The sequence below is a fragment of the Podarcis erhardii genome, assembly GCF_964252035.2.
Source record: "Podarcis erhardii genome assembly, chromosome: 14".
Taxonomy (NCBI): Eukaryota; Metazoa; Chordata; class Lepidosauria; order Squamata; family Lacertidae; genus Podarcis; species Podarcis erhardii.
The window spans coordinates 45,209,255-45,235,699 of record NC_138503.1 but is presented as its reverse complement, the minus strand read 5'-3'; the positions used below and the strand labels follow the sequence as shown (position 1 = coordinate 45,235,699).

General features: G+C 45.0%; 1 protein-coding gene across 4 annotated transcripts in view; it reads right to left on the bottom strand.

Moving 5' to 3' along the window:
* LOC309329211 (ATP-sensitive inward rectifier potassium channel 12) overlaps positions 1–24,807 on the bottom strand; it is a 60,812-nt gene extending 36,005 nt beyond the window's left edge. For 2 of the 4 annotated variants that reach the window (XM_081839891.1, XM_081839893.1), the window contains exon 1: positions 24,130–24,807. Coding sequence is in view for 1 of the 4 variants with exons in the window: in XM_081839890.1 (XP_081696016.1) it covers positions 16,090–16,094 (5 nt within the window). In the remaining 3 variants the exon portion in view is untranslated. Of the gene's footprint in view, positions 1–16,089; positions 16,263–24,129 lie in introns of those variants that run through there. The other 2 variants (XM_081839892.1, XM_081839890.1) reach the window with 1 other exon arrangement.
* Between the last annotated feature and the right edge of the window lie 1,638 nt (positions 24,808–26,445).

The window sequence follows — 26,445 nt, the reverse complement described above, 5'->3', positions numbered from 1 at the left end:
GAGATTGTTTTTCCGGAGGATTCTCAGAAAATATAACCTCTGCTGTGCTCTCTTCACCGGGTCTTTGCTGTTCTCTCCCCAGGTTAGGTCGTCTCCCAACTCCATTGCCAGAAATTGAAACACTGAGACCTGTTCCACGCACTTCCCCTCAATAATAAGTGGCTGAATATTCAATTTACATTTCCTAAAGTCCACAATGATCTCTTTTGTTTTCTTTAAGTTAAGCAGTAAGTTGTTTTTCCTGCACCACTCCCCCAACTGCTCAACTTCCTTCCTATAGGCCGTCTCCCCCTCTCCAGCCGTAATTAAACCAACCACCGTTGTATCATCTGCAAACTTAATGATCTTATTACTGGGGTATTTGGGGGCACAGTCAGCTGTATAGAGCGTGTATAAAAGCGGGCTCAACACGCACCCCTGCGGCGTCCCCGTATTCGTAATGAGATCCGCAGAGACGTGGGAACCCAACCTGACCCTTTGGGAACGGTTTGATAGAAAGTCTAATATCCACCTGCACAAACATGGTGAAAGTCCCAGGTCTAATAATTTGGGCACCAATCTATGTGGAAGAATAGTATTAAATGCAAAACTAAAGTCTACAAATAACAATCTCGCGTAGTTCCCTTGCTTCTCCAAATGAGTCAGGACAGCATGTAAAGCCATTGCCACAGCATCCTCTGCGGATCTCTTTGCCTTGTACGCAAACTGCTAAGGGTCAAGTCCCACTGGCAGACAAGATAAGATGCGCTTCCTCACCAGTTTTTCGAAACATTTCATTATAATGGGTGTCAGCGCCACAGGGCGAAAATCATTCAGACTGTCTATCTTTGATGTTTTTGGCAGGGGTATAATGGTAGCAGATTTCAGACAGGGTGGAACAGTGGCTTGGGCCAGAGACTGGTTAAAAATCTTCGTAAAGATTCCTCCAGTTGGTCCGAACAATCTCTTAGCACCCTTCCAGCCACCACATCCGGGCCAATAGCCTTCCTCGTTTTTACCTCCTTTAATATTCGCCTCACTTCTCCCTCTTCCACACTGGCAGCATTTCCTGTAGGTAGTGACGCCAATAGCTCTGGCATCCCTGTTGGAGTCACTGTTGGTGTCACCTCAAATGGGGCAAAGAAGGTATTCAACTCTCCCACCCAGGAAGCAGTACTCTCTACCACTGATGAATTCCTTGATTTATAACCAGTCAGATGTTGGACTCCCTGCCACATTTGTCTAGTATCGTGATTTCTCAGATGGTCCTCAATTTTTCCTCTGTACTCTGCTTTTGCTTTCCTAATACCCCTCTTCAAGTTCGCTCTTTCTATGCCATACAATACCCGGTCCCCAGTTCTAAAAGCAGAATTTCTGGCCTTCAATAATCTCCTAACCTCTCCTGTCATCCAGGGCTTCCTATTCGGATACAACTTAACATACTTTTCCCTGGTGACATTTGCTGTGCAGAATCTAATATAATCCAGGACCGTTGATGTATAAGTTTCTAGATCTTCATGGTCGAAGATATTCCAGTCGGTCTCCTGGAAACAGTCCTGCAGCTGCTAAGAGGCTCCCTCAGGCCACACCGTAACCATCCGTGTTTGTATCTGGCCTTGTTTCCTGAGGGGTGTGTATACTGGTGTCAGAAGCAGGGACACATGATCTGAACCACCGAGGTGCGCCAAGGTCTTGACCTCATATGCCCGTCTAATGTTCGTATCCACCTTGTCAAGAGTATTTTCTCCCCTTGTTGCACACTCAATGTGCTGATGGAATTTTGGGAGTACTGCCCTCACATCTGTGTGATTGAAGTCCCCCGCAATAATGTGCACAGCCTCCGGGTATCTGCTCAATTTAGCATTGATGTTTTCATGCATACTGCTCAGGGCCCTGCATGCATTTGCAGTTGGTGCTATGTACATCGCTGTTAACACCACTGTTGTAAATTCCCGGGGAAGATAGAAAGGTCTGCATTTAATTGTCAGAAATTCCACATCCGGAGAACAGTAGGTATCCAACTTGACAGAGTCCGTACACCAGTTTTGATTTACAAAAATACACACACACACACCTTGTTTCTTGCCAGAATCCTGTGTCCTGTCCCACCGGTACGTTGTAAAACCTTGTAATTCAACAGCTGTGTCCGGAATAGCTGAATTTAACCATGTCTCTGTGAGTATCAGCACACAACAATCCCGGATGTCTTCCTCCACTCCTACCCGAAGCCTCCATTCGTCAAGTTTATTTGCCAATGATCTCACATTAGCGTAAAAGATACTTGGAAGAGGTAGTTTGCATCGTTGTTTCCTTATCTTCCTTGTCTTTGTTCTCTCTTTCATTTGACCTTGTCCTCTGCAGCCTCTCTTCTGCTTCCGCTCTTCTGCTTCTCTGAAGTCTGTCAGCCCCACTCACCTCGCAAAGTGTTTGTTGTGGGGGAGGAAGGGAAAGGAGACTGTTAGCCGCTTTGAGACTCCTTTGGGTAGTGATAAAGCGGGATATCAAATCCAAACTCCTCCTCCTCCTCCTTCCTCTTCCTCTCCTTCCTGCCACATTGGAAATGGACACATCGTCCGCTGGATGAAAGCAGCACAGGACACAGTCCTGGCCCATGACTATCCCACTTCAGACTACACATGGGGAGATTCTGACAGGGAATGACCATGGGTCAGTGGTCGACCATCTGCTTTGAGTACAGAAGGTCCTAGGTTCAGTCCCAGCCTCTCTGGATGGAGCTGGGAGAGAACCTTTTCTGAAATCCTGAGAAGTGCTGCCAGTCAGTGTAGATCAGGCATTTCCAACAGGTAGATCGCGATTTACCTGTAGATTGCGAGGTGTTCCTGGTAGATCCTGGTTGATCTCTGGCCCCTCAGCAATCTCCTTACAAAAAAGCAAGCAAACAAACAAACAAAAACCCAACTCAACAACTTTGGCTTCCTAAAAAAAAGCTCCACAACTTTGGGTAGAGCACTGCCAGTCTTTTTACAATGGATAGATCACTGCCAGTAGACCACAGTCTATTGGGAATTGGACGTCCCTGGTGTAGACAGTACTGAGCTAGATGGACCAATGGCCTGACTCTGCATAAGGCAGTTTCCTATGTTTCTATGTGTGGGTCACGGGTGGCACTGTGGGTTAAACCACAGAGCCTAGGACTTGCCAATCAGAAGGTCAGCAGTCCGAATCCCTGTGACGGGGTGAGTTCCTGTTGCTTGGTCCCTGCTCCTGCCAACCTAGCAGTTCGAAAGCACATCAAAGTGGAAGTAGATAAATAGGTACCGCTATGGTAGGAAGGTAAACGGCGTTTCTGTGCGCTGCTCTGGTTCACCAGAAGCAGCTTAGTCATGCTGGCCACATGGCCTGGAAGCTGTACGCCGGCTCCCTCGGCCAGTAAAGCGAGATGAGTGCCGCAACCCCAGAGTCAGCCACAACTGGACCTAATGGTCCAGACCTAACTGGACCCTTTACCTTTACCTTTATGTTTCTATGACATATACTCCCCGCCCCCACAAAACCCTTCAGACACAGAAAGCTAGCATGCCAGGGTAAAGTACTGTAGCTTAAACTTCTCTCTGAGGCGATAGTTTTCTATATACAAGGAGCGAGCTGTACAGAAATGTCATCCATTCATCTGCTGAAACAAACAGCAGAATCATAGAATTGCTGGAAGGGACCCTGAGAATCATCTAGTCCAACCCCCTGCAATGCAGGAATATTCAGCTGTCCCATATGGTGCTCGAACCTGCAACCTTAGCGTCATCAGCAACATGCTCTAACCAACTGAGCTAAAAGCAGACTAGTCTAATTTGTACTTTCTGAAGCAATACACAAGCCAAAACACAGCCATCCTTCGATATGCTGACTTCTCCATTTATGGTGAAAAGCAGCCTACCTAGATTGAAAACAAGAGATGAATACATTCTAAAGGCTCAAGACGTCTCACGTTATCAAACACGAAAAGAACAACTGGACAGCAAAAGTTCATCCAATTCAAGCAAATTTAAAGAGAAAAGGTGCAGTACCTAGAATATCCTATAAATACCAGGGAGCATAGAAACCACAACACAACAGCAGCTCACCAGGTCAGACCTCTGTCGGGGGGGGGGGAGTTCTTCATCAGATTGCACTTACTATTCTTTTTGAGGAATCTGATTTCTGCAAATTGCAATTTAAACTGACGTGATCTGCAGCTCCCAGAATAATATCCACACCGGTGCATAATTATCCTTTGGAGTCCAAACTTAGTTGCAGCAGTTCTTCACTCAAAAGACGTACCAAAAACACACACTACAAATGTGTGTTTTCTCTCTGTGCTAGTCTGTTGTCACACTGGTGATGGGCTGTGCAGGCTCCAGGGTGAGGGGAGCAAGGGAGGTAAGCAGGGGATACGGTGAATAAGTAAGGCAGCAGGCAAGGAAGCGAGGTTTGCAGTGGGGCAGGGGAGCAAAGTGGGCAAGCAACAGGGGCAGCAGGCAAGCGAGCTGAATTTCTGGTGGGTGAGCGAGCTGCGCTTGCAACTAGGGCTGAGTGATGTCTGGTTTTCAACATTGTGATATATCACCAGCTAAACGTCTTGATATACCGATGTATCACAAGGTCTGGAATAAGGATGGAACTATATAGAGACAAAGGGACATGGGTGCCACTGTGGGTTAAACCACAGAGCCTAGGGCTTGCCGATCAGAAGGTTGGTGGTTCGAATCCCCATGACGGGGTGAGCTCCCGTTGCTTGGTCCCTGCTCCTGCCAACCTAGCAGTTCAAAAGCACGTCAAAGTGCAAGTAGATAAATAGGTACCGCTCTGGCGGGAAGGTAAATGGCGTTTCCGTGCACTGCTCTGGTTGCGCCAAAAGTGGCTTAGTCATGCTGGCCACATGACCCGGAAGCTGTACGCCAGCTCCCTCGGCCAATAAAGCAAGATGAGCGCCGCAACCCCAGAGTCGGCCACGACTGGACCTAATGGTCAGGGGTCCCTTTACCTTTACCTTATGTAGAGACAAACAGTAGGGCTGGGCGATATCTGGTTTTCAACTTTGCAATATATCACCAGCTAAACATCACAATATACTGATATACTGTATCACCATGTCTGAAATGAGGATGTAATTATATACAGTGGTGCCTTGGTTCCAAAACGCCTTGGTCCCCAAACACTGAAAACCCGGAAGTAAGTGTTCCGGTTTTCAAACATTTTTCGGAAGCCGAATGTCCGATGTGGCTATCAGCTAATGTTTCCATGGCGCCCGCAGCAATCAGAAGCTGTGTCTTGGTTTTCGAACATTTCGGAAGTCAAATGGACTTCAGGAATGGATTAAGTTCGAGAACCAAGGTACCACTGTATTTGGCGCTTATGTTTTTGCTATTTATTTTGTGTTTTTGTTTTTCAGGCTTTTTTGGTTAATTTGTTTTTGTGGCTATGTGGAACCCAGTTCAGCTACTGATTAAATGATTGTTTGTGTGACTGTGGAAATGGATAAAATCCCCCCATCCAAACAATGACTATCATCAATGCAGATAAGAAAAAACATTAATTTTTATCATCTACAATATGGTCTTATTTATTTTATCGTACAGTACATTGATTATTGCCTTCATTTTATGGCTCAATGGTCTCGTTAGATGGTAAAATTCATGTTAAAATGCTGTTTTAGGGGTTGTTTTTAAAAGTCTGGAACGGATTAATCCATTTTGCATTAGTTCTATGGGAAAGAGTGCCTTGGTTTTGGAACGCTTTGGTTTTGGAACAGACTTCCGGAACGGATTAAGTTTGAGAACCAAGGTACCACTGTGGAGGCAAACAGCATAATCTTATGGCAACTACTACTTCAGAGTCTAAAACTGGGACATTTTTACTTACTTTTAACATAGGGTTACAACTGTTATTTTATAGTACAGAGCAACAGTGTCAGCAGAAATACGAGAGAAGTGATAACCTGCTTCACGGTTTCCCCCCATCACTGTTTTTTATATAGCACACACACACATTGCGATTTGTGATATATTGCCATGTCAGATATTATTAAACCATTATCACGATGTGGATTTCAAACCAATTTTGGCTATAACAGCAACTGGTTTGAGTTCCTACCCTCCGGAGCAGTAGAAAACAAGCATGCTCCCTCTTCCATGTGACAGCCTTTGAGATATTTCAAGATGGCTATCATATCCCCTCTCAGTCTCATCTTTCCAAGGCTAAACATACCCAGCAACATCGTCTGCTTGTGGGCTTTCCATAGACATCTGGTCGGCCACAGTGAGAACCGGATGGTGGACAGGATTGTCTAATCCAGCAGAGGCCTTCCTATGTTCTTATGAATGAGCAGATGTGAAACTGACTCAGACCAGAAATAGACTGGTCCCAAATGAAAAGCATGCTTCCCAACCTCACCCCGATCCTGAACCCACTGCAGTCAGAACATTAGTTTTTTGAGCTGGGTACACCAGTCAGTGTGGTGGCATCTCCCATACATCATGTTTTGCCTGGTGCAGACAAGCTGTGTGGTTCTGAGGTGGCCGGGGACCGCATCCTGCCTCTGCCAGGTGGCTGACTCCCAATATTCTCCTTTCAGCAAGTCAGAAGCAGTGAATAATAATAATAATAATAATAATTTCTTATTTAGACCCCGCCCATCTGGCTGGCCTTCCCTAGCCACTCTGGGCGACTTTCAACAAAATAATAAAATACAGTAATGCATCAAACATTAAAAGCTTCCCTAATCAGGGCTGCCTTCAGATGTCTTCTAAAAGTCTGACCTTTGGCAACTTTCTTCTCCCTGTAAGGCTGGCATCTTGACCAAATGCCCCTTCAGTCCAATGACCCCCCCCCACCCTTTCCATAAAGCCACTTGCTCCCCCTGCCTTTCTAAAACCAAGCACAGGTACATAAAACAGTCTTCCTTTGCCCCTTCCTGCCTTCTTTTCCTGCCCCCTTCCTCTGCTCTCTCCTTATGAAAAAGTTTACATTGTAAGCTCATTGGGGCAGGGACTTCTCCTCTTATTTATGTCATTTCACAACATTTATATACCGCTAGATTGTAATAAAACCTACAAGCTGTTTACAAAAAACAACAACCCCAAAACATTTAAATTATCAACAGGACGGTTGAAAACAGATATTTAAAAACACTCATTAGTATTTTTTGAATGAACAGTAAGCAAAAAGAGAGGTTAAATGCAGGTCTGCATGTTACATATCTGCATGAGGCTTGCCTAAACAAAAATGTTTTAAGCAGGTGCTGAAAAGTTCACAGCGAAGCCACCTACCTGGTGTCAATTGGCAGGGAGTTCCGAAGTGTATTTGGTCAGCATGCTTAAAGATCAGTTTCTTACCAGTGCAGGAGAACTATTATGGGGCACCTGTATTCCATTATGAAAATATTTCTAAATTACCTCAAGACTCTTAAGCTCAGGGCTGTGAGTTCAAGTTCCACGTTGGGCAAAATATTCCTGCGTTGGACTTAGATGACCCTTGTGGTCCCTTCCAACTCTACAATCCTATAAATCTAAGGATGTTAATAAGAAGCAAATTGAAATAAAAATGACAGAAGAGATATTATAAAGAGCCAACAAGGACAGGCACACATACTGCTTTTGTTTTTGGGGGCAGCAGGGTCGTCGTTCCCCTTTGCTGACTTAAAAGACTTGCGGGAGTGGGGTTCTAATTGAATAAGGACCCCACATAGGAGGCAACCAACATATTGCCTCAAATTGTGGTTCCTCGAGGGTCATCATTCAGTGTCGAGCAACCAGGCCAAGAGGTAAATCACAAAATATATGACCAAACAATATCTGAGGTGCTCTGCGATAGTCTATTTAATGGAAGGGGAAAAGGTGTATCTGTGGTCATATAGGATAGATAGAAATAGATACAATTTATATTTTAATCAATAGATTATTTCTATGATGAAGATTATGGATAGAAATATTTTTTTAAAAAACCCCAATTTCCTAAATATCTCTATTGCTTTCTGTGAACCTAGCGTGGGTGAGCATTTAAAAAATAGGACCATAACAGGTTGAAGCATGGGTAAGCAAACTAAGGCCCGGGGGCCGGATCCAGCACCATCGCCTTCTAAATCCAGCCCACGGACGGTCCAGGAATCAGCGTGTTTTTACATGAGTAGAATGTGTCCTTTTATTTAAAATGCATCTCTGGGTTATTTGTGGGGCATAAGGACTTCTGGGTTAGCGCGATCGGCTAATGGCGGATTCCCTCTGAGCTCCGGAGGGAATCTGCTCAACGGGGGCTGGGTCTTGCCATGCCGGCGACACGGGGACCCTTTAAAACCGCGGGCGCGAATGCCCGGGGACGTGGTGACTCGGCGGGCACCACTAGCACCCTCCCGACCCGCGAAGGAGCCTTTTTAAAGGCTACGGAACGGGTGCTGGGGAGCGGCGTGGTGCTGTGAGTCCTCTGCTTCCCCCGCTGAGTGAAGCCGCATGCCATTTGCCGGACAGCGCTGACTTCTTCCGTCTAAAATTAGGACTTAAATTTAAGAACAACAACCCGTGAGTAATTTGGAACCGAACTTTTTAAATTATCTCGTTTACGGATTTGGCACGAGCGGGGGGAGGTGAAAAGAGGAAGTCCGCCTCACCCCATTGTAAACAGTCTAACAGCAAGGATCTGCCAACTAAGGTTGTGAGAAGAGCCGTCGGTCACCTTTGGTGATTGGATAAAAGATATTAATTCCACGGACTTTAAAAGATCAAGTTATCGTGCTGGAGGGCAAGAGCTTATCTGTTTTGATTAAGTACTACTTTTCTAGAGACCGGGAGTAACTCGTGAAAGAGCCTGTGGTGGACTTACAGGAAGCCTTTGACAGCTGTCAGATTAGCTGTCAAAGTCCGGAAAAAACTGAAAGTTTTAACTTTAGCCGGTTATTTTGATATAAAGTAACTAAAAGCAAAGGAAGATTGATACAAACAACATTGACTTTTGGGTCGGAAGTGAAAGGAATACTAAGTAACAAGAATCCCTCTAGAGGGGATTCATGGACACTACAAGATGGAAATATGTCAGGAAATACGAGCAGAGCTGCAGGAGCTGGTCGTTCTCATGAGAAATCTGCAAGAGATGTATGAGCAAGGTCATGTTTGGTCTACAAGCCCTTCAAAGTCGAAACCAACAGAAAATATAGCTACTGAGATGGAAAAGGGCTTGATACTCAAAACATGGGCAGCTGGACAAGAAATGAAACTAAAGAAAGATGAGGAGGAAAAGACACTTGTTAAACAAGGGACGGCCGAAGTGATACAGAAGACAAATGAGAGCCGAGGATTTATTAAGATGATTTCAAACCCGACTAGAGTGAAAGCTGGACTAGCTGGGATGTATGAACTTAAGAAACAAAGATGGAGCTTCACATTTAAACAACTTGACTTGGTTGAAAAAATCACTGACAGTATTGAGAAAGTATTTTTTCGAGTTTGGGTATTTAATATAAAAGATTTCCAAAGAAGCCGGCTGAGAGGGACTGAAGGGGACTTGAGAGCCTCGGACGTAAGGGCACCGGGCTAAAAAGATAGACTTACGGATTTAGGTTTGGGGTTGAAACCGGGGATGGAAAAGGAGGGTTTGGGAGCCCGAAGGGGGCCTGATTTTCACTATGTAGTGTAAAAATCCTTTTTTCTTTTTTTTCACGTCATTTATTAGTATTAAAATGGGGAATTCGTGGATGGGAACCACGGACAACCTTAGGAAAAGTAGTTTTACTTTTTTGATTTCTTTTGTTCTCTCATCTCTTTTATATATGAATAAGGTATATAGCTTAAGTGTCATTGATTAGATTGAAGTAAATATAACACTGAAATAATGGCTAAAATATGTGATGATATTAAGGTAAAAACTTGCTGAACAAATATGGGAAGTGGAATACAAGAAGGGGGGGGGGGCGTGGGGAAGTCCAGAAAAGAAGTTATTGAAAATGGGATCTAAAAGGTGGAATCTTTTTTTTCTTTTTTTCTTCTTTCATTTTTCTTTTTCGTTTTTACTCTTTGTCTACTTTGGCTTCTTGGATGTATGTATTTTTGCTATTTGTATCTTTTAGAAATGATAATAAATATTATTTTAAAAATATATATATATATTTGTGGGGAATAAGAATTCGTTCATTTTTTCCCTTCAAAATATAGTCCAGCCCCCCACAAGGTGTGAGGGGCAATGGACCAGTCCCCTGATGAAAAAGTTTGCTGATGCCCTGGGTTAAAGGTTAGGTACTGAGACCCTGAGGTAATAATAGCCTGGTTGGCAGACATACACAAACACAGCATCACCTGAATTCCACCTGCGGTTGTTGTTTGCCCACCGAAACCCAAACAACCGAGGCCTCTCTCACCAGTGGCGTAGCGTGGGTTGTCAGCACCCGGGGCAAGGCAAGTAATTTGCGCCCCCTAACCCGTAGATTTGCGCCCCCTAACCCTAACCCCCAGATGTTGCGCCCGGTGCGGCCGGCCCCCCTGCACCCCCCACGCTACGCCACTGTCTCTCACGGACACAGAGGCATATATTTTTCCAAACAACTGGACTTGAAATACACACTTCCATGTCCTTGTCTCCCTCCTTAAATTCACACATATGCTCTTCACTTATGCCAACTGTTGGGGCAGGATCAGATAGCAGAGGGGGGTAGTCACAGCGTGACCCGTGAACTCTGTGCCACTGCACAGTGAATGCCGTGGCCGAATTTGACCTCCCTTCCCCACCTCACATCCCAAGGAAGGAAGGGGGGAAATATGATAAAGACTTCAGGGAGAGGACGGAAGAAAACACAAAACTTCCCCCCAGGAAGGCTGCATTTAGCAGCCTTTGAGGATCTCCCAGTCTCGCCGTGGCAGACTGTCAAAGGTTACAGTGTACCACACGGAGATATTGAGTTACTCCAGTTTCTCAAGGCGGGTGGCACCTGACAGGACAGGCTCTAGCGAGGAGAACTCAGAGCCAGTTAGCTGGCTCTCAGCCCACCCTCAAACCACATTCAGGCAACGGCTACACAATTTTCTGCCTTGTCATTTTGTGAAGTTGCTGGAGAACTTCTTATTTCGGCCAGCCTGCCCAGTTGCTTAGAGAGCTTTGTTATCAGAATTCTAAGGTCCCAAATATAGAGGAAATGTCCGTAAATGTACAAGGCAAACGGATATATAAGTATATAAACCACGTGTCTGAAATAGTACGGGAGAGCAATCCTGAAGCCATTTCGACTCTCCCAAATTGACCTCAAATATTTCTCTGCAATTAGGAAGGAAACAGGAAAGCCTCTCCACTGTCTTTTGCTTACAAATCCTGTCTTAAGGCTGCATTTGTGTATGAATAGGGTGAGCCTGTGACCCGGATTCAGGAACTAAAGTATTAACCATCACAAAAGAATGGCCAGGCGGCCCAGGTAATGCAGTCAGTGACCATTAACAGATATTCTGGCAATCAGGATTTCTGCTGGAGAGCGCCTCCTTCTGTGATGTATGTGCGATGTTTACCTTCCCGCCGGAGCGGTACCTATTTATCTACTTGCACTTTGACGTGCTTTCGAACTGCTAGGTTGGCAGGAGCAGGGACTGAGGAACGGGAGCTCACTCCGTTGCGAGGATTCGAACTGCCGGCCTTCTGATCGACAAGTCCTAGGCTCTGTGGTTTAACCCACAGCACCACCCGCGTCCCGGTCCTGGGCTACAGGGGGGCAATTTCAAAAGTCTATATAAGGGCTTGTGCACCATTGTTCTGGGTTTTCGCCTCCCTCCTGCATGTGGTGAGTGAGGACCTTTAATAAAGATCAGGCTTACTAGCCACTTTGCTTCTCAATATACTCTGGTTAGCCTCTTTTTTCTCTCCCACTGATAGGGAATCCACTTAAGGACTCTATACAGGCTCTTGGATAAGGGAAAAGGAGCAGTTTTTTCTTAAAACAGTTTGCATGAGTTTTAATTTGTTTTAGTCTCTCCTATTGCAGTTTTTACTTTTTGTATGTCTTGGATTTTGACTGTAGATTTTTTTTTAGTGATTATATTACCATTTTGTCTTTTTTTGCAAACAACTCCATCCCCCAATATCAATGAGAGGAGCGAGCCAGATGTAAATCGCACTGTGCAAGTTTGTGTTAACTCTTTATTAGAAAAAACAGGTGTGTCAGGCCTAAAGAGCACAGCAACTCATTTCCAGCAGGTCTGGCCCTCATGAAGCAGCTGCAGAAACAGAAGGTCTCCACTTTCCCTAAGTGCCTTCCTCTCTAGGGTTTTCCCCAAGACTGCGCCTGCATGGAGCTAACTTATTTTCATGCCTCTTCTGTTTTTGGCAGACCTGGGAGAAGGGAGCTTGTCACAGCAGGAGAGGGAGACACCCGCGACTCTTCACAAGCCTAACCCATCTCTGCCTCCTGGCCTCCCTCCTCTCCTGGCTTCAGCTTCTGCCTCTGAGTCTGGACTTCTGTCTGCCACAGACTCTCCCTGCTCACTGAGGTGGAATCTACACACATATTTTTTGAAAATGCTGTGAAAATGCTTTTTTTTAAAAAAAAATGTTTTGAAAAAGACATTGAATTTGCCATAGCTCACTGTCGCCATCTTGTGTCACATTTGTATATTGCACTTAAAATGTTTTATTTTCAGCTGTATAGCTGAGTCCTAAGCCTTGTTATCTCTTCAGCTTCCAACACCTCCTTGTCCCAGCCTGTTCCCTCTTGTCCCTCTGGCCACTCATGGTCATCCCACCACAACCCCCCAGGCACTGGGCCTTCTTCATCCCACTGTTCCTCTGCAACCAACCAGTCAGTGGCATTAAATTTCATGAAGTAAATAAGTAAGTGTGGAGGCAGAGGGGCAGCTGTGGGTCCATAAATGGTGGCTGAAGAGAACTCTGTGGGGAAACTGACACACAGAGAGACCCTCCTTTCCTCTGCCAGGCTTTCCCTTAACCCTCCTGCCTCCAGGTTATTTACTATAGACATGTTCCCTCCTTTACCTTCCTGTTCCTTCCCTCCCTAAGGCCTTGGGGCTGGATCCAGCCCAATCATCTTCTAAATCCGGCCCATGGACGGTCTGGGAATCAGCGTGTTTTTACATGAGTAGAATGTGTCCTTTTATTTAAAATGCACTTCTGGGTTATTTGTGGGGCATAGGAATTTGTTCATTATTTTTTTCCAAAATATAGTCCAGCCCCCCACAAGGTGTGGGGGACAGTGGACCGGCCCCTGCTGAAAAAGTTTGCTGACCCCTGCTTTAGACTTTGGGAAGCAGGCAATGAAGGCAGTGTGATGATGACTGACTAGTTCAAATATACCGTACTTTTCGGACCATAACACGCAGTTTTCCCTCCCTAAAAGATAAAGGGAAATGTGTGTGCGTGTTATGGAGCGAATGCAGGCGGGAGGAGCCGCTCTTGCTGCCTTTTCGGCAGCCTCTCCTCTCCTCCTCCGTCGCTGGGAGGGAAGCCGGCACAGCTGAGCACAGCCTGTCTGCCTGCTTGCTGGCTTGTCTACTCTATGGCTTTTCGGCAGCCTCTCCTCTCCTCCTCCGTCGCTGGGAGGGAAGCCGGCACAGCTGAGCACAGCCTGTCTGCCTGCTTGCTGGCTTGTCTACTCTATGGCTTTTCGGCAGCCTCTCCTCTCCTCCTCCGTCGCTGGGAGGGAAGCCGGCACAGCTGAGCACAGCCTGTCTGCCTGCTTGCTGGCTTGTCTACTCTATGGCTTTTCGGCAGCCTCTCCTCTCCTCCTCCGTCGCTGGGAGGGAAGCCGGCACAGCTGAGCACAGCCTGTCTGCCTGCTTGCTGGCTTGTCTACTCTATGGCTTTTCGGCAGCCTCTCCTCTCCTCCTCCGTCGCTGGGAGGGAAGCCGGCACAGCTGAGCACAGCCTGTCTGCCTGCTTGCTGGCTTGTCTACTCTATGGCTTTTCGGCAGCCTCTCCTCTCCTCCTCCGTCGCTGGGAGGGAAGCCGGCACAGCTGAGCACAGCCTGTCTGCCTGCTTGCTGGCTTGTCTACTCTATGGCTTTTCGGCAGCCTCTCCTCTCCTCCTCCGTCGCTGGGAGGGAAGCCGGCAACAGCTGAGCGCATTCAGATTCTCAGTGTCTGCCTGCTCTATGGTTCTCCCTTACACACATGTAAGCGGCTCTGCTTTCTTTACAATGAGCTGGAAGGAGGGACAAAGAGGGCATCCCCTTCCGTCCATCCCCCAGCACCTCACCGGTAAATTCAAACAAAGCGGCTTACAAGGCTCGTGTCCCTGTGTCTCCTCCTCCTCTTTTTGCTCCCGTTCGAGGCAAGGCAGCTGCACAAATGTGAGTTCCCCCTCTCTCTTCCTTCCCTCCCTCCCTTCCTCTTCCAACTTAAAACAATATTGGGGGGCAGCCAGGTAAGCCCCACCTCACATACCACAATGGGGGGTGGGGGATGACTCCCTCAAATATTTAATGGGGTGAAAACATAATGGCACTTGGTGAAGGAGGAAATCGTTGCACAGTCATTCAAAAAATGTGGCATTAGCAATGGTTTGGATGCAAAAGAAGATGAGATTTTATATGAAGATGGCGAAGAAAGTGATGCCAGTGATTGTGAGCAGCTGAACTTCATAGATTCTGACTCTAGCACTGATGAGTTCTTGGGGTTCACAGAAGACTAGAAGAGTACTCGAACCTAAAATTCTCTCTTCATTTGTTAATGACAGTGATGATGGTTCTTAATGCCACTGTTGACTGCTGTTCACTTTACATGGTTGTAATATGATTCTGATATACCGGTTGTTTATTAAATAGTTTAGTACAACATTTGATTCAGAATATTTTTTTTCCTGTTTTCCTCCTCTAAAAACTATGTGCGTGTTATGGTCAGGTGCGTGTTATAGAGCGAAAAATACGGTAGTATAGAGAGATAAGCAATGAGGCTCACACCTGAGCTTCAGTAATAGAAATAGAACACCAGAACGAATGAGGATAATAAAAACAGACCTCAATAAAAAAGCTCAGGCTGCAATTCACTTCAGATTTCATCAACTCCAAACTGCTAGCAAAATTAAACTTTATTATCTTCTTATTCACATACAGTGATTCCAGAACCATGCAAAGCAGACATATACATAAATAGATGTCTGCCAGCCTGCAAAATGCTTACCCAGGAATAAACTGCATTGACCTCAGTAGGGTCTACTATTGAGTAGAGCTGGAAGAGGAATCAATTGTAAATGGATTTATACACATATTCCATCTCAGCCAAGCCTTGCCCACATCAAACCTTCTTTTGCATCATCTGCCTGCTTATATCCAAGCAGCTCATGAATAGGACACACATAATACACACGGAAGAGTCACACCCATTCTGCTCTGTATTTCTACATCATGATTTTATAAGCAATAAAAAACCAAACTGTATTTTTATACAGTTATGTGCATTGTTGTAAGTACCTGTTCATCTACTGGTTACTTTAGGAAACCTGGAATCTATAGTCATATGTGTATAATATCACAGATAATAATGTATATCATATGCAAGAATAGTTCATATTTTTAGCAGAACCAGGGGTTGGGGGAATAACTTGCTTGTCAGCGAGATCAAGGAGCGAAATGAGAATTTTAAGAAAATCTGTGCAGTGAAGCTCAGCACTGAGATGTTCAAACAAAATGCATCCCTACTTCTGAGCAGACATGGGTGGGAAGGCACTGCAAAGCAGCTTCCGTTCTCCCCAAAGTCCTTTCAGCTTTCCTCCTTGTCCCTCTCTCCAGATGAGCATGCTTTTCCTAAGTGTTCTCCAATTCACTATTTTGGCAGCCTTAACAACAACCCTGTAAGGTAGACTGGCTCTATTAGCCGACATATTCCAGACTACAAGCGGAATTTACGGCAAGAGGCAGTGGCTTGCTTTAGCTGAGATTAGAACCTGTGGCTACAGGCGCAAAACTCATACAGGGTGATAAACCCAGGCTTAGCCAGGAGGTCATTCCAGGGAAAGGCAAATTTGGGGCCCTTCCCAATTGCCCTGGGTCCTTGTGCCCCAAATGTTCAAGAAAACATGGTGATTATTTGATCCTCCTAGACTGGGGTGCTGTCAGGGCAGGACTTGGGGCACATAGCCAGAGTCTCATTTGGCTGAATGAACAGGAGGCTCCCCAAATGTAACAGGACTGGCTTTCTCACCACATCTTGAAGCCTCGTGCCCCAGAGAGAAGCAGAGAACGGTCACCAACCACCAGACCAAGTTTAAGAGAAGCCCATTTCCTAGCCCCTGGCCTTCCTTCCAAAGTTAGAGAAGCGCCCTCATCACATCCAGCACAGCCCACCTGCCAGCCAAACAAGAATAACTCATTCAAGTTCCCACCCCTGTTTGTTGGGCGAGCTTCCTGTGCCTCCAACAGCTGCGGGGCACAAAAAGCAAAACAGCAGAGGAACCTTCCCCAAGCATGACATCTTCTGACCGAAAAAAGCAACCCCTCTGCAGGATCTCCCTGCTTGTTGTTATGCAACCATCCATAGCCCAAGTTGGGGGGGGGGGGGAGAAGTTGGCAACCCGGACCTCCCTTCAAAAGCTAGAAAGAGATGTAAACAAATGAGAGCTGCAACAAAATGTTGTCGTATAGGATGCCCTGCGCAGGTTTCCAGCCAGCCATGCCATTTTCCAGGTTACTCCATTCCTTCTCCTCCCCTCTGGGTTTCTCTCCAACAGTCCATGCCTACTGAGCATGCTAAGTTCCCAGTGGGCTGTTCAGTGCCCCCTCTCCAATTAGGACTTCTTCCCCCTTCTAAAACAAGATTTTTGTACAGTAATTTCGCAAAACCTGAGCCTGCTGCCCTAATTCTGAGTGGTGCTGTTTTTACATTTAAAAAAGGATTCATACTCTTGAGAATAAGTCCATTGCCTGTATATAGATGATTAGAAATCACCCCATGGGGGCTGTGTGATGACAACATTACGTTTTTATGTATATAGGGAGATGCATGGAAATGTAGGGCAAAGGTGTTGTGCAGAGCAAGGCTTCAGAGCCCCAGATCTGCTTTATTTCATCTCTTTTACCACAGAGTCTTTGAAGTAGATGGGGCAGCGGAGCTGGGGTTGAATTGGTGTCTTCCTAAAGCTGTAGAGTGAAGTGAAGCTCTTTGGCAGAGGTCAAATTCAAACTCAAGTCCTAATTTAGTTTGCAAACCAGGGGGCTCACAAAACTCAGCTATCAAATACCGGCAACTCTAACACACACACACACACACACACACACACACACACACACACTCTCTCTCTCTATATATATAAAAGAATGTGCAGGATCCCACCTTTCCCTTGTTGACAGACTTACCAACTTTTTTTTTTTACCAACCTCTGCTCTTGTGCAGCTTGATCTGCAAACATTGACAATTGATTGATATTTGCCTCTGTGCTGTGAACAGCTTTGCCTGCTGGCTTCTGGAGAAGGAGAGGCTGCTAAAGGCACAACAAAGATTTGCCGCTGAGTAATCGCAACTATCTCCCAAACCGAGCAGCTGCTATCCTACTGGATTTTGTTTTAGGAAATCTCAAGTTTAAATCTCTGCCAGTCCTGACATGTGATGGGTGAATTCAGGCTGCTGCTGCTGCTAATAATAATAATAATAATAATAATAATAATAATAATTTATTACTCTGAGCTTAACCTTCCTGACAAGGGTACTGTAAGATTAAAGTTCCAGGGCCCTTGCAAGACGGTTATTTTCAGGTGAGATCCAATCACATACCAGCTTATTTATGCTGCACAATTCTGGTCTTGTGTGACAAGCCTCCTTCCCCAAAAGTTCAGACCTTTAGCAGTAAGACGAGTGATGAGAAAAGGCAGCAGAACGTGTGGGGTGAAGTAATTTAATTCCCCCCCTCCCCAATATAATTTTTTATTGAATTTCCATTTTTTACTAATTAACCTCAGATTAAATAGTTACATTGTTTCATGTCTTGACTTCCCACCCACACTTCCGCAGTCTTTTCATTCAAACTCTTTTCTACTGCGTTATAGATCAAATTCTCGTGTGTTACCAAAATCCCTCTAATACTTTATCATTTTTGTTTCGCTGCTCCTATCTCGAATCCTGCCCGCGATTTTGTTTCATGCTTTTCCAAATAGTCCAAAAAAGGCCTCCATTGTTCTATAAAAAGCTCATTGTTCTGATCTCTTAATATTGCCGTCAGCTTTGCCATTTCTAGTCCATAGCTTTCAAAAAACATCCCTTCTTTGGGGTAGAGTAATTTAACACCTGCTTGGTTCAACACTGCATACCGTTCCCGCAAACAAATCATAATGAAGGTTCAATAAATTAACCAGTGCCATTTAATCTCCCTGCAAACAAATCAGAATGAATATTGAGCAAACAGGCCATGTAGACGCACCCTTGGAATGATATTTTAACCCTTGCATCTTAATAACGTTGCTAGAAAAGCAAACATTCAGTTTTAAAAGGCAATGGGCTTTAGGACTGGCCTAAGGCATTTTGCTGGCATCTTTCCTGTTGGAAGAAGCTGTCCATCTGTCTCAGAGTTATCTACAGCAGTGTTCTTCAATCTAGGGTCCTGAGATGCTGTTGGACTACAGCTCCCAGCATCCATCACCATTGGTTAAGATGACTGGGGGTGATGGGAGCTGTAGTCCAAGAACACATGAAGACCCAAGGCTGAAGAGCACTGGTCTACACCAAGGGTAGACAACACAGTAGCTTCCAGATATTGTGGACTCCCACCAGACAGCCACAGGCAGCATGGCCAGTGGTCAAGGATAATGGGAACTGTAGTCCAATAGCATCTGGAGGGCCACAGCTTCTCCATCCCTGGTGTAGACAATACTGAGCTGGAAAGACCAATGGTTTGATGTGCTAACGTCTTCTGCTTGCTCCTCCAGAGGACAGCAGAAAAAGAAGAAGAGTTTGGATTTGATATCCGGCTTTATCACTACGCTAAGAGGCCTCAAAGCGGCTCACAATCTCCTTTCCCTTCCTCCCCCACAACAAACACTCTGTGAGGTGAGTGAGGCTGAGAGACTTCAGAGAAGTGTGACTAGCCCAATGTCACCCAGCAGCTGCATGTGGAGGAGCGGGGACGTGAACCCGGTTCACCAGATTACGAGTCCACCGCTCCGAACCACTACACCACACTGGCTCTCTATACAGTGCCTTGTATAAGGGAAAAGATCTTTCAGAGTTCACAGTAAAGTGGCCATGGGCTTAGAAAGGTAGCGTGGCTTGTTTTGCAGCTGGATTGGTGAGCCTTGGGTTCAAATCCCCACGCAGCTCTGAAGAAGACTGGGTGATCTTGGACCAATCCCTTGGGCAGCCTCTTCCCTCCATCGCTCAGGTGTGGTATAGTAACAGTTCAGGCTGGCACCTGGGAGCCCAGGATACAAATGCCCACTTGGCCATGAAGCTCTTGCTAGGCAACTTGGGGCCAGCAATGGTCTCTCAGTCTAGCCCACTTCACAGGGTGAACGTGAGGATAACTTTACCTGTAGCGATGCCCTGAGTGGATGGGCAAGACATGCGAGCACAATTATTAATAATTAGATAGAGGGGTTCCTTTAAAAAAAAAAAAAATATTAATTTTCCAATACAATTGTAAATTTTTATCCAAATTGTAACAAAGCATCTCTTTTGGACTTCCTTCAGCTTCTCTGGCAATCATCCATATTTATCTCTTAATTATACATTCCCTTTATGCATATTGCCATTTGTCTTCCCTATCCCTTATATTTCTTTTTTGACAATATCTCTCAGTTTTTACAGTGCCTCTCGGAACCCCACTAGCGTTGTTTGTATATCGCATACATTTTTCAGATACTCTACAAACTTTCCCCAGTCTTCGGTGAACTTTTGGTCTCAGGCATATCTAATTTTCCCAGTTAGTTTGTCCAAAAGATAGAGGGGTTCCAACTTCTTGGGAGAGGCAAATATTAGTTCAGCATCCAGGCTGCAGATTTGCTGAAGTACCAGTGGGGATGGGGGAGCTATTTTTATAGGATTTGATAATACTGTTTTCCATGGACAATTCAAATATGTGGCCTTTGGATCTATGAAGGTATGAGTGATGTTTCTGTGCCCAGATTCCCAGTCTGAGGAGGCCATTTGCTTCTTAACCCCCTGTGCACTCAGACTTTGGTTGTAAGAACTCCAATCTCTCAGTATGGACCATTTCCCTAAAAATTGCCAGATCTCAATATGTGCTGGTAAATAAGCCACCACAGATCTTTCTAAGAACAAGCGGCAAAAATAGATTCTTTGCTTGCGCTGTTCTTACAGAGCAGGCGGCTGCCATCGGAACAAAGGTTTCTAAAACACACACAGCCTCGCAGCTTTGCTGTGATCACACTCTCGCCGCGTTAACAGGTCTGAAATTGACACACTAAGGTGCTACTCTGCCAGTACATTTCCCTCTAGGATTCTTGCTCCTAAAAGATGCCTGCTATTCTAGTCCACCACACCAAGCCAGACAGCGAGACATTAAGGTGGTAATTGAAGGCACTTTCCAAATATAATACTCGGAGGGGAAATTATCATTGCCAGCTCTTGTAGAGAGATGTTGCTATTCCTGTAGCACAATGTCTTTTTAGATGTGTGATTTTGCTTTTCCTGATTAGCACTATAGTTTTCAGCTTGCCCAGTGGGGACAGGAGTACATTGTCAGCTCATTGCTGTCTGAGATTGACAGGAAGGTGGATAAGCAAGGAGGCAACCAATGGAGTGTGGGTTGCAAAACACACAGAGGAAGGTTTTGGGTTGTATTGCGTGCTAGTCCTATCCACTGAAATTCATAGGCATAGCTAACAGGATCTGCTCTGTATAGAAGCAGTCAGTCTATCTATCTATCTATCTATCTATCTATCTATCTATCTATCTATCATCTATCTATATCTATCTATATCTATCTATCTATCTATCTATCTATCTATCTATCATCATCATCATCATCTATCTATCTATCTATCTATCTATCTATCTATCTATCTATCATCTATCTATCTGGGTTTAGAGTACCAGTTGCAAAAGTTATTTCTCTTATTCTGGATGAATGATTCATGTATATTATGTAGGAAACTTCCTAGTTGTGTCATTGGAATTAGCAACACTTTCTTTTTTTCTTTTTTGAGTTATAGGGATTTTTTTTTATAAATTTCTTATTAGCTTTTCACATTTTTATACACTTTAACTCTAATCAATTCAAACATTAAATTACAGGGTTCTCTGAACCTTCAGACTCCCTCCCTCCCATAGGTTCTTATATTTAAAGTTTAAGTTTTCTGCATCTTATGCTTTATCCAACTACTGTATATCCCTAATTATCACAATCCATTTCACATTCAGCGGGGTCAGCCACTGGTGGCTGTGAATTAAATCTGGCCCAGTTGGTAGACCACGAGACATTTAATCTCAGGGTCGTGGGTTCAAGTCATACGTTGGTGGGTTGGACTAGATGACCCTTGTGGTCCCTTTCAACTCTACATTTCTAAGACTCTTTCCTTGCTTTTAAAGACATAAGACAAGGCAACTCATTATTCCAGAAGAAATGGGGTAGGGAGGGAGAAACATCTCTAGAAATGGAGTCTTAAAACAGGTAATTTGGTGAGAGGAAATCTAGCCTGATAGCCTCCTTCTCTTTTCAAAGAGTACTGCCCCCCCCAAAAAAACCCTAGCTGAATTCTAACATGTTCTCACTGGGCTGTAACCAGCTAAGTTCTATGTTGAGCAGAATCATTGAAATTAATGGACCTGAAGGAGTCACGCCCATTAATTTCAATAGGGCTCCTCTGGGTAGGGATACCATCGAATAAAACCCATAATCATTTAACGTAGATGTGTTTGTTGCCTCTTCAACGCCATTAATAAATGCATGGATGTATTTGCAGACTTAAAATGCATTCAGTATAATAATGAAAAATCAAATTACTTTCAAGGGATGCTTATAAAAACAGGGTGTGTGTTTTTTAACAAACCTCTCCTTTATGAGGAGGACTGATTCCCCCCCTCCCGAATACAGTATGGTTTTATTCAGTATATTATTGAGTTTGTTCTGAAACTCAATAAAAATGATTTTTTAAAAGAAAACCCTCACATTAGCACAATCTTATGCATGTTTTAGCAAATGGAAGTCCCACTGTACTCAATGTTCATTCCTCAGAAGTGAGGTGCAACCCAGTCAGAGGGGTGGGGTACAAATAAATTATTATTATTATTATTATTATTATTATTATTATTATTATTATTATTACAGTTCTAATGGGGGTTGGGGGTTGGTGCCAGCCGGTACAATCAGAATCTTTGCCCTTTAAACACTTTTTTTTTTGTCATTCTCCAAATCTGTAAAAGTGGTTCAAGTGAGTTCAGAGAGGTGAACATTCAAGATGTTGAACAGAGACTAACAGCACAATCCTTTGTACATATTATTTTGTACACTATGTTCTATGGGCTTACTCCCTAATAAGTGTGTCTATTTAGCACTGTCACTTTTGCGATCTTGTGTGCGCAAAACACACACACACACACAAGCACACGAGCTTTGGGAAAGTTTCAAAGCAGATCCAGAAACGCAGAGGTCACGATCACAGACATCGCAAAGGAACTTGGGACAAAAAGAAAAAACCCTGGTTTGGTTTTGTTTTTAAAGCAGTGCAGAGACTATAAAGGATTTACAGTGCAATCTTATACACGCCTACTCATTCAGCTTGCTGGGACTTACTCAAAGATAAATGTCTATAGGGCTGCAATGTTTAACATGGTGTAAACTTTAGACGGTTAAAAACAGCAAGTGTTTTAAAAGGCTGTTTCAGTCCCCCAATTATTTTAGTGCAGAGCATATATCACCAATGTAAATGATCTCTCAGGCCAGAGGACCAGAGGAGCATGGCTATGTGAAAACCAAGGCTGCTTTTTCCTTTTCCTTTTTCTACTTTACCCCTTATTGTCCTGCACTCTTCCTGCCTTACTCCAGATCTTCTCTCTTTTGGAATATTGAACTCTGCACTGTTTGGAGCGCCCTCCCAAATATGCACCTGTTTGTAAATTTAGAGCACCACGCCCTCTTAAAGCAGTTGCCTAGAGGTCTGTCTTTATCATCACCTTTACCCTTGCATTTCACAGGTAAGGTATTTTGTTTTGTGGGAAACACTTCTTTCATTGGATCCATACTGTCCATTTTGCTTCGACTGGATCAGCTCATTTTGGCTATGTTTGCAACATCCATTGAAAGCAATTTCCCTCCCACCCAAGAAGCCTAGAAACAAGGGTGCTGGTAATTGTACCTCTTAGGGGTAAACTACAGTTCCCAAGATTTTTTTTTGGGGGGGGGGTGTTTTCCATGTATGTAACACTGCCTTTATCACTATTTACTTGTTTTTATAATTGCATGATGATATTATCAGAACGCACCCTGGAATATGATGGGGAAGGGCATTCAATAAATCCTACAAATAAAAATAATAATTGCTCCTCTTATTACTATTAGTTTAGTAGCTCAGTTCTTTGCAGGTTTACTCAGAAGCCCCCCTGGGCCTAAGGTGGGCTTTACCCCCTAGATAAGTGCCTGTTTCATGTGGCAATGGATCTGGCCTCAGCACAGGGGACAAAAAGGTCAACCGCAGTTCATCAACGGACCACTGGCTGGTGGCCTCTGCTGGATCACACGCCTAATATCTACAGGTTACTGGGATCCTGGCAAAGAACAGCGAACTGGTTAGGTCTCGGCCAGTTCCAGCAAGCCAATGACTTTTGCTACTTGAGCAAAGAGTATACATGCTGAGGATCATTCAACAGAGATTAGTTCTGATTTCTCTTGCAAGCAAGGCTGAGTCTGCCCTCTTGCATATCTATTTAAAACTCATCTGTACCCTGTGTGTGTGTGTAGTTGAAAACTAAAAGGCTGAACTGTGCTAGATTATCTCCAAAGGTCTCTTCTATCTCTCATGATTCTCTGACTCAAAGCCAGCCCACGCCGGTGCTATTTCACCTTTGAGGATTCCTCCGGTTCCCAGAAGCTGCTCCTTCCCTTCCATTCCTCGATTCTCTGCCTTCATTTCATAGCTACAGATTGTGGCATGACTGAGTAATTCACTATGAGATGGCTCTTTCCAGTTCCTTCCGAAAAACTTGCTAGACCGATACGGCCCCCTGCAGCTCTGTACATATATTATACATTGGTATGCATCGATTTGCAACTGCCTCATCGCCCCGTTCATCACTTACCTCTCACTGCATGGATCCCACCAAATCCCAAAACCTTCCTGTAAGTCCCGAGAAAGTAGGGATCCTCTTTAGATCTTCCTTCTTTTCCCACAAGACTTGGGCTGTGCTGGCCCTCGGGTCGAGAATCCACCGCTCCATTTTAACCACAAGGGCAGAAATCTTTGGAAACAAGCAGGGGGAGGGGGAAACAGAAGAATATCCAACTTTCCCCCCCACTCCTCTGGAGGAAAAAATATATATAGTTCCTCTTTTTCTAAAAGAAAACAAAAAAACAACAACACACTAATGCCCAGGAACATCCAATACAAGTGAATTTAATGTCAAATCCTTCTATCCCATGGGAGCTGGCGACAGGCTCAAGTGGGGTTGGGGAAGGGATAGAGGATCCATTTTCCCCTCCCCACGAAAAAAATAAAAGCAACAAGAAGTCTTCTTTTAGTTGTTCAGCTTAATCCCGGCTCAAATCTTGGCTGGCTTGTGCTTGGCGTGGTAGGAAGGTGCTGTCCTGACTCTCACTGTGGAGTTGTGGTCACTTTCTTCTCTTTTGCTGTGTGCTATTGGTGGCTTGGGCTATTTGATCTGGAGGGGGGGACGATGCTGCTGCAGTTCAGTGCAGTTGGCTTGCCAGCGAAGACTCCCTCCCTCTCTCTCTCTCTCTCTCTCTCTTTCTCTCTCTCGGCAGAGCATGTAACACAGGCAACCAGCAGAAGAGAAAGAGAGAGGAGCTTTCCTTCCCACACTGCTCCACTCCCTCCTACTGCTTCGCTCAAGAACAGCAGCTACTGAATCTCTCTCTCTTATTAGCCACAAGTTCGGCTTCTGCATTTCCTCTTTGGCTACTTGGGCTGGAGCTTTTCCAGAGCCTGTTCCTTCTCCCCACCCCCAGATTATTTCACCCACAGCCACCATCGCCTTTGTTTCCCCCTCCCCACCTTCATCGCTGCATTCTCTCAGCAAGAAACCGCTATCGGCCACGGTCCTTTTGTGGGGGGGGGGGAATGTTTCGAAATGTCCAATTATTCCTGCCCCTCATGGCGAGAGAGAAGCTATGTATTCCTTAAGCAGCTTCAAATACAATGAGATCGTTTTCCCATGCTGTGTTTGGAGTGGCTTTTTTCTTACGTCGCTGTACGCACTGGAGAGGCGGCGAGGGTGCCTTCACGCGATGTGCATTACCTGATTAGTTTTCCCACGCCAAACTCCTATTCAGTGAAGTGGTCCTCTGCACATGTGCAAAGGCTGTCTCAGATGTACACACCTCAGCTTAACCACACGGCTTGACCTTTGCAAATCAGATGGAAGCTGGTTTGAGGGGAAATGCACCAAACAGCGATATTTCCCAAGAAATGACAGGATGCATATGGATCGTGGCTGGAACTGAGTGTATGCAACTGCAAAAACCAGCCGTGGGAGCTCACTGGAACTTGTTCAAGTGTTGCTGCGCTCACTAGGCCTGGCTTCCTGAGTTGTCATTTTCTTTGAATAAATTCACTGGCACCGTGTGAGTTATTACTGACCTGGTCCTGACACCCGCTCCTGAAAAAAGAGATGACAAAAAAGGACATGGATCTACAGTGGTGCCCCGCAAGACGAACGCCTCGCAAGACGGAAAACCTGCTAGACGAAAGGGTTTTCCGTTTTGGAGGCGCTTCGCTAAACGAATTTCTCTATGGGCTTGCTTCGCAAGACGAAAAAATCTTGCGAGTTCCCGCAGGGTTTTTTCACACTCCCCCCTTTCCTAAGCCGCTAAGCCGCTTATCAGCTGTTCCGCTGATAAGCCGCTTAACAGCTGATCGCTAAAAGCCGCTAGACCGCTAATAGCGCTAATCCGCTAAGCTGTCAATGGGCTTGCTTCGCAAGACGAAAAAACCGCCAGACGAAGAGAATCGCGGAATGGATTCTTTTCGTCTTGCGAGGCACCACTGTACATACATTCTGTACATGCTGACTTATTTACGTGTAGATGCAAATGTAGAAGGAATTGCTCTACTTCCATTGAAATGAAACCCATCCTGTCTTAGTGGGGAAGAAGATGAGCCCTTGCTCCTGCTCAGCCTAACTTTTCATGTCCTAACCGCTCGTAGGCAACTTCCCTTTCCCCAGTGTTCTCCTTCCTTCTCAGGCATCCCTTTTATTGCAGATATATGACAATTTGTGTCCGTGATGGCACTGGAGCAGTTAAACACCATCTCATGGCAAATACGCTTTGCGTCTGCAAAAGCTTCATGGCAGGCATACTGCTTCATTTCCGTTCAGCACCAGCTCCATATCTTCCTGCTGAAATCCCAAAACCTTTATACCACAAATATTCTGAGG